General features: G+C 43.7%; 1 protein-coding gene across 2 annotated transcripts in view; it reads left to right on the top strand.

Annotated features, from left to right (window-relative positions):
• Positions 1 to 4452: 4452 nt before the first annotated feature.
• SMG1 (SMG1 nonsense mediated mRNA decay associated PI3K related kinase) overlaps positions 4453 to 14337 on the top strand; it is a 60555-nt gene continuing 50670 nt past the window's right edge. Inside the window, exons 1-2 of one of the 2 annotated variants that reach the window (XM_059861999.1) lie at positions 4453 to 4734; positions 13643 to 13806. In XM_059861999.1, the coding sequence (XP_059717982.1) occupies positions 4646 to 4734; positions 13643 to 13806 (253 nt within the window). In that variant the 5' untranslated portion in view covers positions 4453 to 4645. The remainder of the gene's footprint in view (positions 4735 to 13642; positions 13807 to 14337) is intronic. The other variant, XM_059862000.1, reaches the window with a different exon arrangement.

Here is a 14337-nt window from a genome sequence, read left to right as displayed (position 1 = left end):
TATGTTATGAATGACTGTTGCTGGTAATACGTAACAATATCTAGGGCATTTAGGGAAGTATACACTTAAACAGAAAAACATACTGTTAATAAACAGAATATGAAGAAACAGCTTATGCACACAAACAAGGACTAATGTAGCCCATGATGTAATAAATCTATGACAGGATGATGTCTGTGACAGGAGCTCAGATATTTACTCACATACTGAACATAATGCTAGGAGATGTATATCTCACCTAGGAGATGTAAAATGCCTTAAAGATGTAATTAGCATAAGGAAATTCAGGAGAGCAAGTTCTAAGAAATTTAGTGTCTTATATTTGTTGTTCTGTTGTAGAGGAATACTGTCCAGGAAAAGATATCCTCTAAAAGACCTTGAGGAAATGGAGCAGATGGTTGCATGTGCTATCCCACTTAAATTCAAAGTGGTTTTATAAATACTCAGAAAAAATAAAGCAATGTTTCCCTAGTCTTTTATACAAGTAAAAGAAGCTTAAAGTTGATTTTTGTTGATATTCAAATAGGAATTCCAAAACAAAAGATTGACTTTTTTACATTAAAATGATTTTCAACTCCAAACTGGCGGTGAACCAATTGTTCAATTGTTCAATTGTTATTGGAATTATTTGCATGTTGGATTTCTGTATCAATACACCTCATAGGATAGGGAAAAATTCCAGTTTGGGATGAGACAAGGTAGGCCTCAAAAGGGGCTGCAGCATTTGTTGCTGCTGGACAGTGTCCCTGCTGGGCAGAGACCTCTGTGGATCCCTGTACCTGCACAGGTTTTTGATGAAGAGCACAGTGGGAGTCCTGGGGGAGCTCCTGTGCAAACGTGGGGGCTGTGCCTGGGCCACCAGTACAACATGTTCTGGGCACCCTGTGCTCTCAGTGCCTGCACAGACTGGCCACACATCACACGTGCTCTGAGACTGCTATGCTCAGAAACAGTCTGTGGGGCCAGTCCACTGAAAATTTGGTTGGTTTTTGATAGAAACTGGATTCTGCCATCAAAACAGTAGAATTGGCAGGTATAGGGAGTAACTCCTCTAAGAATGAGGCATCTATCTGAAATACACAGACTACAGGATCTTGGCAACTGGTACTTCTCTGCTCTAGTTAAATAGTGTTTTGCTCCTTGGCTTCTGTCCTATTTCCACAAGAGGAAATAGCATCTCTTTCCCCCTCATGGCTGGTGATTGTTTTTCTCTCAATCTGTAGCTTTATTATGAATCAGAGGGAGCCAAGGGCCAGGAGTGACTTGCAGTCCTCAGCACATGCTGGTTTCTCCAGACATACTGCTTAGTAAGGAAATAAATTAGCGAGGGGTAAAAGACACAATATGGTGCTTACCACCCAGTTTCAGCACATTAAATATATACAATCTGCACTTCATTCCCACTAAAAATAACATTCAGATTAATGCAGTGTTCTTTGATATATTAAATAGAGAAATCATTAGCATGAATTACAAAGCAGGAAAAGTGTGGTTCACAGTGTCTGTCACTCCAGAGCTGTGCATTAGGATGGATGTGGGCAGTTTGATGGAGAGGACTGAGCATACACCCAGGAGTGAGACAGGGCACGGATCTCCACAAGCGTCACCGACTCTTTCTGGAATTTAAGGCAGGTCTTTTAAGTACATATATTTCTATTTTGAGAGAGTCCATATTTAAACACTTTAATTTTTAGCAAGACTTCAGAATGTACAGCTCCAACTGATGTCTGTACTGGCTACTCAGTATCTGAGTTTCAAACTTGAGGATGGAAATTTAGAATGCAGTTTTGAAAATCTGGCCTCATCTTCCCTGGGTTTCTTAATTCCTAGTGTGATAGATGAATGGCCTCATCTATCTTTGGCTGATTGAAATCTGCTACTGAGAAAATGCTGTAGGAATAATTATTACTCTATCTCAAAAATCTTGATGAGCTTTTTAACTAATATCTTTAATACTGTTCAAATTTCACAATATAATCATCTTCGTAGAAACAAATCTAGAATATCTTTTCTTTCTATATAATATCTTACAGTGTTTAGGCTGTGCACAAAAGCAGTTTAGAAAGCTGAACATCACTGATCCATTTTACAAATGGAGACAACTGCACTCTGAAGAGGGATCTGCATTAGACCACACCGACTGCAGCAAACTCATCACTAGAATACAGGATTTCTGTTACAAAATTTACTCTACTAAACACTAAATCAGGGCTTCTTAAACTCCTGGCGGATAAAGGCAGTTGTTTGTCATAGTATCCAGGTTGCTTTCTTGCCTCCCCCGGGCAAATTAATTTGAAGTGTAGTTAAAAATACGTTGCTACTATTACCTTTTCCCTTAAGTGATTCATGTTTGTTACCACTGGGATGCTACTCAGCAATGAAACTGAAAGAATCACTTCCTGCATCACTGGGACAGAGAATCTGCTTGACTTAATTGGGAAGGGTCAGCAATTCGCAGCAGGTACTGTTGTTATACTTACAGAAAATAATTTTGTGGTGTATTATGTAATTTTGGATGTCCATGTCAATTATAAAGGACAGGAAAAAAAATCTGTCATGGCTCACGGAATTGATTGGTTTTGCAAAACTAATTCACTTAGGATACACAAATGTACATCTTGAAAGTCAGACTGATGGCCAGGGGTCATTGCATAGAAGCGGCATTTTATTGTGATGAAGCCTTGTGATACAATTTTTTTCTTTTTGTCCTGAAATTGATCTTGAAATCGCTATGTCTTGCAAGGCAATAGGAGTGTATCAGCAGGATGAGGGCTGCCCAGCAGAGTCCAAGGGAGGCGGCAGGATGCCATCTGTCTGAGGGATGACTCCAACAAAACCCTGGCATATTACAAGGATTTCTAATATGGAAATAGTCACAGGAGAATTTCAGAAGCCTCCTCAGCTCTTGCAGTGGTCTCAAGCCTCAGATATTGCAATTAAAAGATTTTGATCTACTCGTGTCTCTTTGCTGATTATCTGACCAAACTATTATGATTTTTCATAAATGAGGAATAGTCTGCTGTCAGGAATTGGACTTAATGAATTAATGAACTTAATGTAACTTTCCAGATCTTGCAGAAAAAAAAAAAAATGCCAGAGACAGTGTACACACCTTTTTTGGGGAAATGTCCTTAAAATATCTACCAAATGGAGGCGACCTTTTTTCTCTCCTTGGAATTGTCTGCCTTCCTGGTAACAGACGGGCTTTGCCAACAGTGGGCACCAAATGCCCTTCCCGCAACTGTGAAGATAGCTTTGGAGGATAGCACGGACAGCCATGGAGATACATGGAAATGTATCCGGGCTTAGAAGGGCACAATTTTGCTTTTGAAATGCATTTTTAGTGGGTCTCTGTGAGGAAAGATAGGGGGTCGGTTAGTGTTTAATGTGGGCCAGGTCAGCTTTCTGCTGATGGCTGCTGAACATCAGACTCCCTGCCACTCATGTATGGGCCCTAATGGGAGAAGCGTGGGGATGGGGATCTGCTCCATCCGGAGGGACACAGCTCCCTGCAGACTCCAGCGGGGCGTGGGGCAGCACAGACAGACCCGGGCAGAGGGAAGGGGGGATGGCTCCGGTCCCGTCAGCCCCGGCTGCTCCCGGGGCTCAAGGGCCCCAGGCCCCCCTCACGCCTTGGAAACCTCGGCTCCGCAGCGCCGGGGGCCGAGGGTCCCCTCAGGACTCGGGATCTGGGATCCCCTGGCTCCCCCCAGGACTCGGGTCTGGGATTCCCGGGTTCACCCCAGGATTTGGGGTCTGGGATCCTCTGGCTCCCCTCAGGACTCGGGGTCTGGGATCCCCTGGTTCCCCTGAAGCCGCCGCCTCACGCCGTGTCCCGGGCACACCGGGGCTCCGCAGGCGCCAGGGCGCCCTGGGGGCCCGGAGTACCCTGATCCTCAGGATGTCAGGATCGTCTAAAGCTGTGCCCAGGGCAGCTGTAGATTGGATATTAGGAAGAAATTCACAAGAAGGATTAGACACTGAAACGGGCGGCACAGGGTGGTGGTGGAGTCACCGTCCCCGGAGGTGTTTAAGGAAAGACTGGACGTGGCACTCGGTGTCATGGTACAGTTGACGTGGTGATGTTCGCAGAGAGGTTGAACTCGATGATCTCAGAGGGCTTTTCCAACCCCAGGGATTCCGCGATCCCTTCACGCTGCTGGCGTTGGCACGCCCTGGCTGCCCTCCCGCACGGGATCCGGAGGGGTTGTCACCAACTGCCCGCAGGGCCGGGGGCTGACAACCCTCTCACCGTCCGGTGAGAGGGGTGCCGGGCCACCGCCGGCCAGCCGCTCCGGGGGAGGCGCGGGCGGAGAGCAGCGGGGACCCCCGGGCGGGGATCCCGTCCCGCGGCTGCCGGAGGCGGAGCTGCCGCCCCCGCGCCCCGTGCCCGCCCTCCCGGCGTGCCCCGCGGAGGGGCGGGCGGCTCATGTCCGCCATCCCGGCGTGCTGCGCGCCCGGGCAGCAGCCGGAGCAGCCGCGGCGGCCGCGTCCCCTCCCTGCGCTGTGAGACAGCAGCACCGCCCGCGGAGCGCGAGTGAGGAGCCGCCGCCCACGCCTCTCCCCCCGCGTCCGCCTGCTCCTGCTGCTCCTCCGCCCTGTCCCGCGCCGCTGCCCGGCCGGCCATGCCGTCTCGGGCAAGGTAATGAGCCGCAGAGCCCCGGGGTCTCGGCTGAGCGGCACCGGCAGCAGGCAGCACTACCACCCGCGGGGCTGGAATGACTGGCAACCCAGGTGGGCAGGGCTGGGGCCGGGGGCGCGGGGTTGGGGCTGTAAGAGCGGGACGGGCGGCTCGGCCGGGCCCCACCGCCGGGCCTGGGGGAGCGGGGCGGCGGCGGAGCCACTTCCTGGCGGCCGGGCCTAGCGCGGGAGGGCGGGCGGGCCCAGGCGGCGGGACGGGGCCGCGTCTGCCGGAGGCGGGACGGGGCCGCGTCTGCCGGAGGCGGGACGGGGCCGGCTCTGTCAGCGCTCGGCGGGGTGGGAGCGCGCCGTGCTCCCCCCGGAGCTCCCGCGGCCTGTAACGTGTGCGGCCGGTGGCCGGTGTGTGGCTGCGGGCAGCGCGTCCCTCCCTGGCGGCCGCGGGGCGGGCGGGGGGCTGCGGTGGCGGGGGAGCGGGGGTGGGCTGGGGTCCCGTATTTTCAGCCTGTTTTATAGCTGGAACGCAGCCAGGGAAGAACTGAGGCTGCAGGAGTACTCGTAGTTTTTTGAGGGTTGACCTCGTACTACATAGGTTTATTTTGGATTTTTTTTTTTTTAACAATCAGGGGAGAATAGTTGATCTGTATAAGCTCTCGCCCCAGCCTACTTAAAATGTGTTGTAAAGCTTTAGGTGTATTTACACTTGGCACGTCTTAGTAAAATTCAAAATATGTTCACTTCTTTAGTTAGATGTAGAGAGTGTATTTCAGGTCTTAATTATTTCTAATCTATCTCATGCCAGTGTATTTGCTCTACTGTTCAGTCTTGCTGTTTTCAGCATCAAAATTGTCATCTAGAAATCCTAAATAAATTTGGTGTTTCTTAGGTTTTTTTAAAAATATGTAGATTTGAGGCTTTTTTTAGAGTTTTTGAAAGTTTAACACAACACGGAACCCTACTTACAAACTTTCCAGTAGAGACCAGGGTGGCACATGCTTGGGAATATATTGACAGGTGATGGTCCCAGTCTCATGTAGTTTGGACTAGAAAAATTAGGTGAATGTGAAGGTCATTTCAGCATTTATTGTGAAAGAAGCTTTCCTTTTGCTTGAACAGCTAAGAGCCCAGCCTCTAGGGCCAGGGCTAGAGGCTGTTCAATTTTTAATGGTGTATGGGGCATGGTTATTTAAATTCTCATTTCTTCTGTATTGAAATACTTGGTCACATAACTTACTATTTTTTCCTGACTTAAGAACTTTTGAACCTTATTGGTGACGTTTTCTTAGAGCATCTAGATTTCTTTTGGGAGAGAATTAGGAAGACTGATCTCTTACTCCTTACCTACTTCTTCACTTCAGTTTTCTGGGCTGCAGTCTGTAATTCTGGGCCCTAACTTGTGACCTTTCCACCTGGAAGAAACTGGATGTGTCTTTGCAGTGGATGACTTCTGTAAATGCATTTTGGTTGGATGTATGAATTTGTCATGACTTCTATCTTTTTATCTAAAAATTACATCTTCTGAGAGTTAGGAAGCTGATTTTATCCAGTATAGTGTTGTGTACAGTGGGTTCAGTAGAGTTAAGGGTGAAAGTAAGAGTGTAACTGCAGAAATGCTTTGCCTGGTGAAAAGTCTGGTTTAAGAAAGCACCTCCATGTGTGGCTCTGGTGTGTTCCCTGTAGTCGGGTGCCTCCTTAGCTCTCAAGTACAGCTGTGTGACCTGGACTGCTAAAATAATTGTCCACAAAGCCACAGCAGAACCAAAGCTCAGAGAGCACCAGGGAAAGTGTGGCATCCTAAGGGAGCCCCAGCATGGGTAGGACCTTGTTCTGTTTCCATCACCATGTGTGATCAAGAGCTTCTGCTAAGAAATAGCCAACACCTCTACACTGGTCCTGACACTTCTGAGAATTTAACTGTATCATTTCCTTTAGATATTACTTTATTGTTATTATTATGGTGGGGGATACCAGGAATCAGAAACATTCTCACAATCCCGAACACAGCACATTTTCATCTACGTGCAGTGCTCCATTTTTTTACATCTCAGAAAGATTGGTGGTGGGAAACCTGAATCTACGCTATGAATTTAAGGACAGTGCAGAGATTAAATCAGTCTGTCTGTTTGGTGTTAACTAATTTTTAAAAGCGATTCACATGCATGGTTGAAAGGAGATCTGTTATATAAAACTGACAGTCTGTGTTTCTTTCATAATTTGAAATGTGATCTTGGACAAACCCCACAACACAAATATACCCACATATTCTTTCCTTCCCCTGGCTGCTGGCTGTTTGTTTCATTTGCTTCAGGTGATACTGCTGGTAAATGCTTTCTTGCAGGGTGTGGAAGAGGAGAAGGAAGTGGCCCAAGTAGTAAAAGCTGTAATAATTGTAGTTGTTTCAAGTTCCTAAGGGCAAAAAAAGGAACTGCTGATGCATGGGTGTATCATCAGATGGCTTGTTTTCATATGCACTTTTTTGTGTGTGTAAAAGTGACAAGATTGATTTTCATTAGTAGGTCCAGATTTCCTCTCAGTTTTTAGTAATACTAATCAGCACTGGGTCTTGTAGTGAAAAGAGTGTGAAACTGAAAGTTGGAGTGCAGAGCTTTTTTTAAAGAAAAGTAGTTTCTAATGAAATGAGATTTTTTGTGTGTGTGTGTGTGTGTGTGGATTCAGTCATGCATCAGATGAACACGGACTGATTTTCTAACAGTGTGTGTGCAGATAGAGCTGCCTGTGTGTTACAGAGGAAGAAGCTGTCTTGATGTATAGGGACATATTACTTTGTGCACTGCTGTGTACCAGACTCAGTTAATACGGCACAAAAACTTTGTAGACAGATGTTGGATGGATGTGACGGAGAACAGTGAAAGATTTCTTGAGAAGGCTTGATAAGATCTTGTTCCCCTTTCTCCTAATCTTTGCAGATGTCTAGACCTTTGCTTCTTTCTTTCTTTTCTCTTTGATTAGAAAATCTCATTGCATTTTCCCTGTTACAACTCTTGGGGCAAAAAATAAAATAATTTCAGTGTGCAGGCCTTGTGTGTGAACAGAACAGAACATTCATTTGTTAGAATGCTGAGGCCTAATTGTGTACTGAAACAAGCAGTACTGCTCTTTGGGAGGAAATGCAGGAGTGTGAGTGCAGGCTAGCAGGTTAGCAAGTGCAGGGTGCACCACAGCATTCTTAGGTGAAAGTGTGAAAAGGAAGATAAGATTTTAATTAACAGGACCTCTCTCTCCCCCTCACCCATCATAAATGTAGGTTAGCAGGGGAGGATGTGAAGAAATGTAAAACAACATCTTTCACATCTGAGCAAATTTCCAGAAATGTCCTATTAGGTTTTAGTACTGAAATCATGAAAATGGCATGTGTCTTTCTCCTACAGCATAAGTCAGTGCTACAAATTACTAATTTTCTGTTAGCATGGTGCTTGCCAAACCAAGTTACTGCCTGGTTCTCCTGGGTTTAGACTTGATGAGACAAGACAGTAAAAGATGGTCTCCTTCCAGGTAGATTGTGGCCTAAGCAGGCCTTCCGGCATATTGGCTGGAAGTTCGTAACCGAGGACAAGTAAGTACCCTGTCTTTGATTCGGACAGGTTGGGAGGTATTGGCAGGGAGCAAAGAAACTCCAAATGGCCCAGGAAAGTCTGCTCTGAGCAGTGCTTTTCACGTGGCTGTGAAGGGCAGAGGCATGTCTTCTACAAAAAGCAAGCACTCACTGTGGAAATTGTCTGATCATAATGCTGCATCCAGGCAGAGAATGACAAGCAGGTGATAGTAGCAGGTGCTGTGTGGAAGGAAAGTTGAGACAGAGACTGTTTTTCTGTGCTTGCATGTGCAACAAAGTACCTGTAAAACCTTTGTTAGAAATAGGCTGAAACCATTGCTTGCATAGGTGAGAGACTTGAGAGTTGGCAACATAGAGGTGTTTGAGAATGTTGCTGTGATTACCTAAGAATGGGTGTAGAGTCATGTAGGGTGAAAGTGGATATGGCTTCTGTCCCTTCAGGGGTAGCTGAGAGACAGGAGAGCAAAGACTGAGATAGGGAAGGAGAGATAAAAGCAGTCAGTGATTTTAAGGCAGCTTAAGAAATGAGATGCAGGATCAGTTGTAAGGTGCCATTGTGAAAACATCAGTGGAAGCCTTGGGAAGAGATTCAGTGGACTGCATGTGGGAGATGCTGAACAGGAATGGGTTCAGTTCTGGAGTTGCAGCCATAATTCTTGATCTCCTTTCATATTTGTGTTAAGTATGATGATGACTCTTTGATCTCATACCTTCCCAAGGTTTTTTTTTGGATTTTGGTAAAATGGAGGAGCTGAAATTTGTAATGTAAGGATCTTTGTTTTTAATGTGAAGACAGAAGAGAATGAGATGTGAGAAAGATTAAAGAAGATGAAAGTGTGTCAGTGGGAAGCAGAAGAAACATGGAGTGCAGATCATTTTCCGTTCAGGAATAGCCATACTAAATCAGACCAAGGGTTTAGCTAGTTCAACATCCTGTACCCCAGAATGTCTGTTGGAATACTCCTGTGGAAAAAGAGGATGTGTATATGTGATACCTTTCCCTGACATTCCCTTCTCATAATGCCCAGTGTGGAACAGAATGAAATTTTTGTGAGCTTTTGTCTAAGAAGGGAGTGACACAGAATCAGAGGTGATTTGAAATGCTACTGTGATGGCAGGTAGATGTCCAGCAATGGAGATGGCAGAATTGCAGTAGGAAGATAGTTAATTAGTTATTTCATGAATAGAAAACACAGCCACTTGTATTTTCTCAGCACAGGAGAAGAAGCAGAAGTAGGCTTTGGGGTGAGCTCAGCCAGGCTCTGGCTTGGCAGGGTGGACCAAGTGATGAGAAGATCATGGCAAAAGGACGCTCTGCGTGCCAGTGGCAGAACAGTCAGAAACTTGGTGGGAAGCTGTTAATTTGGGTGAATACAGTGACTCTTTAAAGTTTTAAATATTTTACTGATAAAGAATTTCAGTAATGAAGAATTTATCTGCATTACTTCAAATAAACTTGGCAAATAGAGCAAGTAAGCAAGTAAAATCAACTGACTTGGGCAATAATGGAGCTCACTCAGTTGCCATGGAGTAAATCCTTCATGAAGGTTTTGTTCTTGGAAATAAAATCAAATATAATAATTGACTTTTGTCTCAAAATAATGTCCATATGGCAGGGTTGTTCTGATAAAGCTATACACAATGAACAGTATACACTAGATTGTAGCAAGTTTCTTGGACAAAAATTCTTAAGGCTTCCATGTAAGAAAAATAACAATACATTTTTGATCTGTTTTTCTTTTTTTCTGGGTAAGTTATACTAGTTGCTCTTAGCTGTGCTCTCTTCAGTCAGACAAATTGTTAAGTCAAATCATATTCATACTTTTGATGAAATGAGATAGTAGACTTATTTTTGAAAAGTCTGTTTCCTTTTGTATGGCACTGGAAAAAAATAAGCAGCCTTTTTGTAGAGGGAAGACACACTAGTGGCTATTTCTGCTTATTTATGTGGGTGAACTATTTTCTTTTCCTGTTGGCCAAAGGCAGGTCTAAAGTCACCCTGCAGAAAATGGAATGCAGTATTTTCTGTTTAAAGATATTGCTAAAACAGTGTCTGCAGCCACTTGGTGGTAGTGGGTAATCTTCCACCAGAACCAGACACAGATGAAAACTGATGTGAGCTCTTGAAGTACTTTACTTACTCTCCATTAGTGAGCTTTTCAGGTAGAAGTAATGCAGTGTAGTCTCTCATAAAGTGCCAAATAAACTTTGGAAGCTGCAGTATAAGGTAATCCTAGTCATGTTCATCCTTGCAGTTTCCCATTTTGACTTCATCTAATATAGCATTTGTATTTTTCCTTTTGCTTATCTTTTGCTAACATTGTGCATTGAGACTCTATCAATATATGATGTTTGTTAGGTGTGTGGCAATGTCAATGTATTTAACTTACAGGGTAATGCTGAGCATTAGGTCTGTCATGTAACCTGCCATCTGCTTGGTGCAATTTCAGTGTAAATATCACCATGTGAGCAGAACAGTGCCCTCCTGAAATGCAGGCATGAGCTGAGGTGACCAACAGTACAGTTCTGCCCATTGCCTGGTGGAATGGCTGGAGGGAGGCAGAAATGACTTTGGCAAGTACCTGAACACAGGCTGCCTACCTGAGTTCTGAGGGGCTGTCCTTCAAAATAGTAACCACATTCCTGACTTGATAAATGGTATCTTTCAGAAATGGATTTGGAAATTGAATGTGTCTGCCTGTGCAGACAGTGAGTGTGCACAGCAGTGCCCTGTGTCACCCAGGTGTCTGGAGCACAGGGGCAGGTGACAGGTGCTGGGGTCACAGCCCCAGCTCTTGATGAGCCCATGCCACAAGTTCCCAGAGTGGTGTGGCAGGAGCCCACATTACAGCTCTAGAGTTCCCCTCCCACTGAGAAGTGGTGAGTGCCACTGGGCAGCTGGAAATGCACAGGTCCTCTGCTTCTGCTGTGCATCTCCTTGCAAGCTCCTTCCCATAGGAAATCCCCTTTCCAGGCAATACAGGCCATAGCAGTCAGTTGGGTCACAGACTACCAGCTTCTTTCTAGGATGATTTTTGTCTCTGCCTCATAAAGATAGCCAGGAGTTTTTATCCTGTTGAAGCTACACATTTATTGTAGTGGGAACAGTGTTGTCAGTGGGCATTTTTGTCTCTTAAATTGATATATAGGAGAACAATTACATATTTTTTACTAAAATTGGACTCACCTTTTCGTTGGTTATAAAGTGTGAGCAGGTTGGCTTGCAGTTAGCTGTTCCAGAAGCAGAATGAAGTGAGTGTGTGGGTTTTCCTGGGGAAACAATAGGCTCATATATTTTACCACAATGGAAAATTTTACAAAGTGTTCAAGGGCTGTCCTGTGGGAAGTGGGGTTAGCTGAGACCATGTGTAGTCCTTCAGTTGATAGGGATGCACAGAACAGTGTTAAAAATTGTACATTTAATCAGCTTTTCTACAGAGGTAGGAATTTCAGTGTTAATGGTTGACAATTAGCGATGATTCAGTTTACAGCACATTGCCTTAAAAAAAGCGATGCCCTTTGGGAAGGTAAATGTAAGAAGCCATCAGTACTTAAATCTGCCAGCTGAAAATTTATCAGCCTGTTTCATTGAAAGGCTAATGTAATTGCTGAAAGTGAACTGGGAGGTTTTAGGGCAGGGAGAAGATCTGGGGTCTCTGTAAATGTCGGGGAATTTGCACATGATTTGGTCACATTTAAAGTTCATACCATGTGAAGTGCAGAACTTTCCTGTTCAGCCTAGCTTGGGTGAATGATGATGGAACAATTGAATAAAGATTTTTACAATCCTAGTTAACTGTCATGAATAAAGACTTTTCCTAAGGCTTTGCCTCTAGAGTAGCATAGCCTATTTTTTAAATAGCCCAAACAAGTGCCCAACAAAGCAGTAGATGTGATGGCACAGTGAATACTGAGTGAGAAAAAGTGTCTTGCTGTGTATGTCTAAAAATGAACTTGCTTACAGTGGAAAAGGGAATAATACCTGCCAAGCAAATATAATATCAACTTGCACTGTGAGAACATGGAAAAAGCACAGTTTTCTTATTGTTCAAAACTGGTAATATAATGTCTTTTAACATTCTCAGGAGAATAAAATGTGTGTCTTTAATTCCAGTTGGTTTTGCAAGTGTCAGTGCTCATGGTATTCCTCTTCCAGTTGTACTGAGGCCGAGCTGTGGACAGTAGCAAGCCTTTAGTACTGCTTAAGTAGCAACTGCTTATCAAAAAGTTTACCTGTGTTTTTCCCTTTTGGCCTTGAGATGTATTTCCCTTTTTCCTGAATTTGTCTACCAGTTCTAATCACAATGTTGTCTTGAAAAGGAAAAATGAAAGAAATTTTCTTTTAAGAACATGTGGTCTTTATCCTTACACAAATTGTAGTTAATTTACAGGAGTGATGTGTCCTGCTTTTTTGTTAAGTAATCGAATGAACTATCCAAAACTTTAGGTAAAAATAGTAGATCTTTAGAGGAGGGGAAGCTTGCTGTAAATAATCTGAATAGTCTGATTCCAAATACACAGGAGTTGAGTGAAATTCTGTTGATTCTCCCTTTGGATGGGTATTGCTTTATTTGTTTTAATGTCATCCTCCCATCATTGCTTCTAAGAGTGCATTTACAGTGATTGGTTGAGTTTATGTTCTGAAGTCTCATGCACACATGTTTATTATTAAAGTCCTGTATGTTTAAAAATTAAACCACTTAGCGTGTCCAGGGAGAAGAGTTGATTTCATAACTTTAATCTTTTTCTTTAAAAGTTTAGTTTGGTCTTTATCAGTTTTCTGATATGAGTGGTTCAAACCTAATGCAGATTTTTTTAAACTTGCCTTTTTTCTGCAGACATTTACACTTAAGGATCACAGCTCTTAATTTACCTTTCAGTTTTTTCACAGTAAAGCCTGCTTCCTGGCTTAGCAGTTTTTATTTTATAAAAACTTCATATGTGATTTTTGTGCTGATCATCAGTTACGTACCTTCTTCTATCTAATAAGAGGGTTTATGTTGCTGAATAAGGCCCATGGCATATTACATAAATGCTCATCTGTAGATTAGTGATGACTTTCACAAATGGTAGGCACTGTGTCATCCAGCTGTGATACATACCTGGGCCTAGTTGTGTTTTATTTGTCACCTCTGGGAAGTAATGTTTTCCTTGTATAGACATGCAACTGGAAAGAGACTTGAGAAGGTCATAAGAAAAGGCACTGGCACACTAGAATGCAAGTTCCTTTGCATGTTGCTGTGATAATTAGTCAATTCCCATCCCAGTGTGAATTTAAGGTCATTTTTTAAGCAACAGGTTAGACAAACAACTTTTTTGACATAGGGAAATACATTTGGGATTGTCATTTAAATATGTTGCATTTATAAGTGAATGTGAATCCCACTCCTGTTATATCCCTACATAAAAAAAATATTTTTCTCTTTGTAGAACTGACAGTGCATCAGCTGACCAGGACAATTTAAAATATTCTTCATCCAGAGATCGGGGCAGTTCTGCCTCCTATGGATTACAACCCTCAAATTCAGCTGTGGTGTCTCGGCAAAGACACGATGATATCAGAGTCCACACTGACATACAGAATGAAGAAAAAGGTACACAGATTGCTGTTTCATGTGTGATTGTGAGGGGACGAGCAGGGAAAGGCAGGAAACTGAAATGGTGGAGAAAGTCTTTTTTTTGTTGTTGTTTTTTTTCCTCTTCTCCCCAAGAAAGGCAGTGAACTGCTTTGTGTCGTTGCCACAGTATCAGTGTTTTGGGAAATTTGTCAGGGATCAAAGAAATGTGGTTGTTGTGAATACTGAGAAAAATGCCCAGTTGTGCTAGGAGAAGAATGCAAGAGAAGGCTTGATGTGTTAACAGAATTAGTACTTTTTTCTGCAGAATGATATTCTGGATGTGTCTGGTCTTCAGGCTGTAATTTCTTCCTGAATAGTCTCCAGTACTTCTGGTATTGGATTAAATGGGCTGCTAGGCTGATCTATTGCCTGTTGTAGCTTTACTGCACCAAACTGGAATCTTTGTTTTCAATTATATCTATATTCTTATCCTTAATGGCAGTTTCTACTTTCATGTACCTCAGTCTGACTTCATGTAAATCATGTGATGTGTGATTCATACATTTT

This window comes from Haemorhous mexicanus, chromosome 17 (assembly GCF_027477595.1).
Source record: "Haemorhous mexicanus isolate bHaeMex1 chromosome 17, bHaeMex1.pri, whole genome shotgun sequence".
Taxonomy (NCBI): Eukaryota; Metazoa; Chordata; class Aves; order Passeriformes; family Fringillidae; genus Haemorhous; species Haemorhous mexicanus.
Note: the sequence above shows the minus strand (reverse complement) of the source record. Positions and strands in the feature narration are given on the sequence as shown.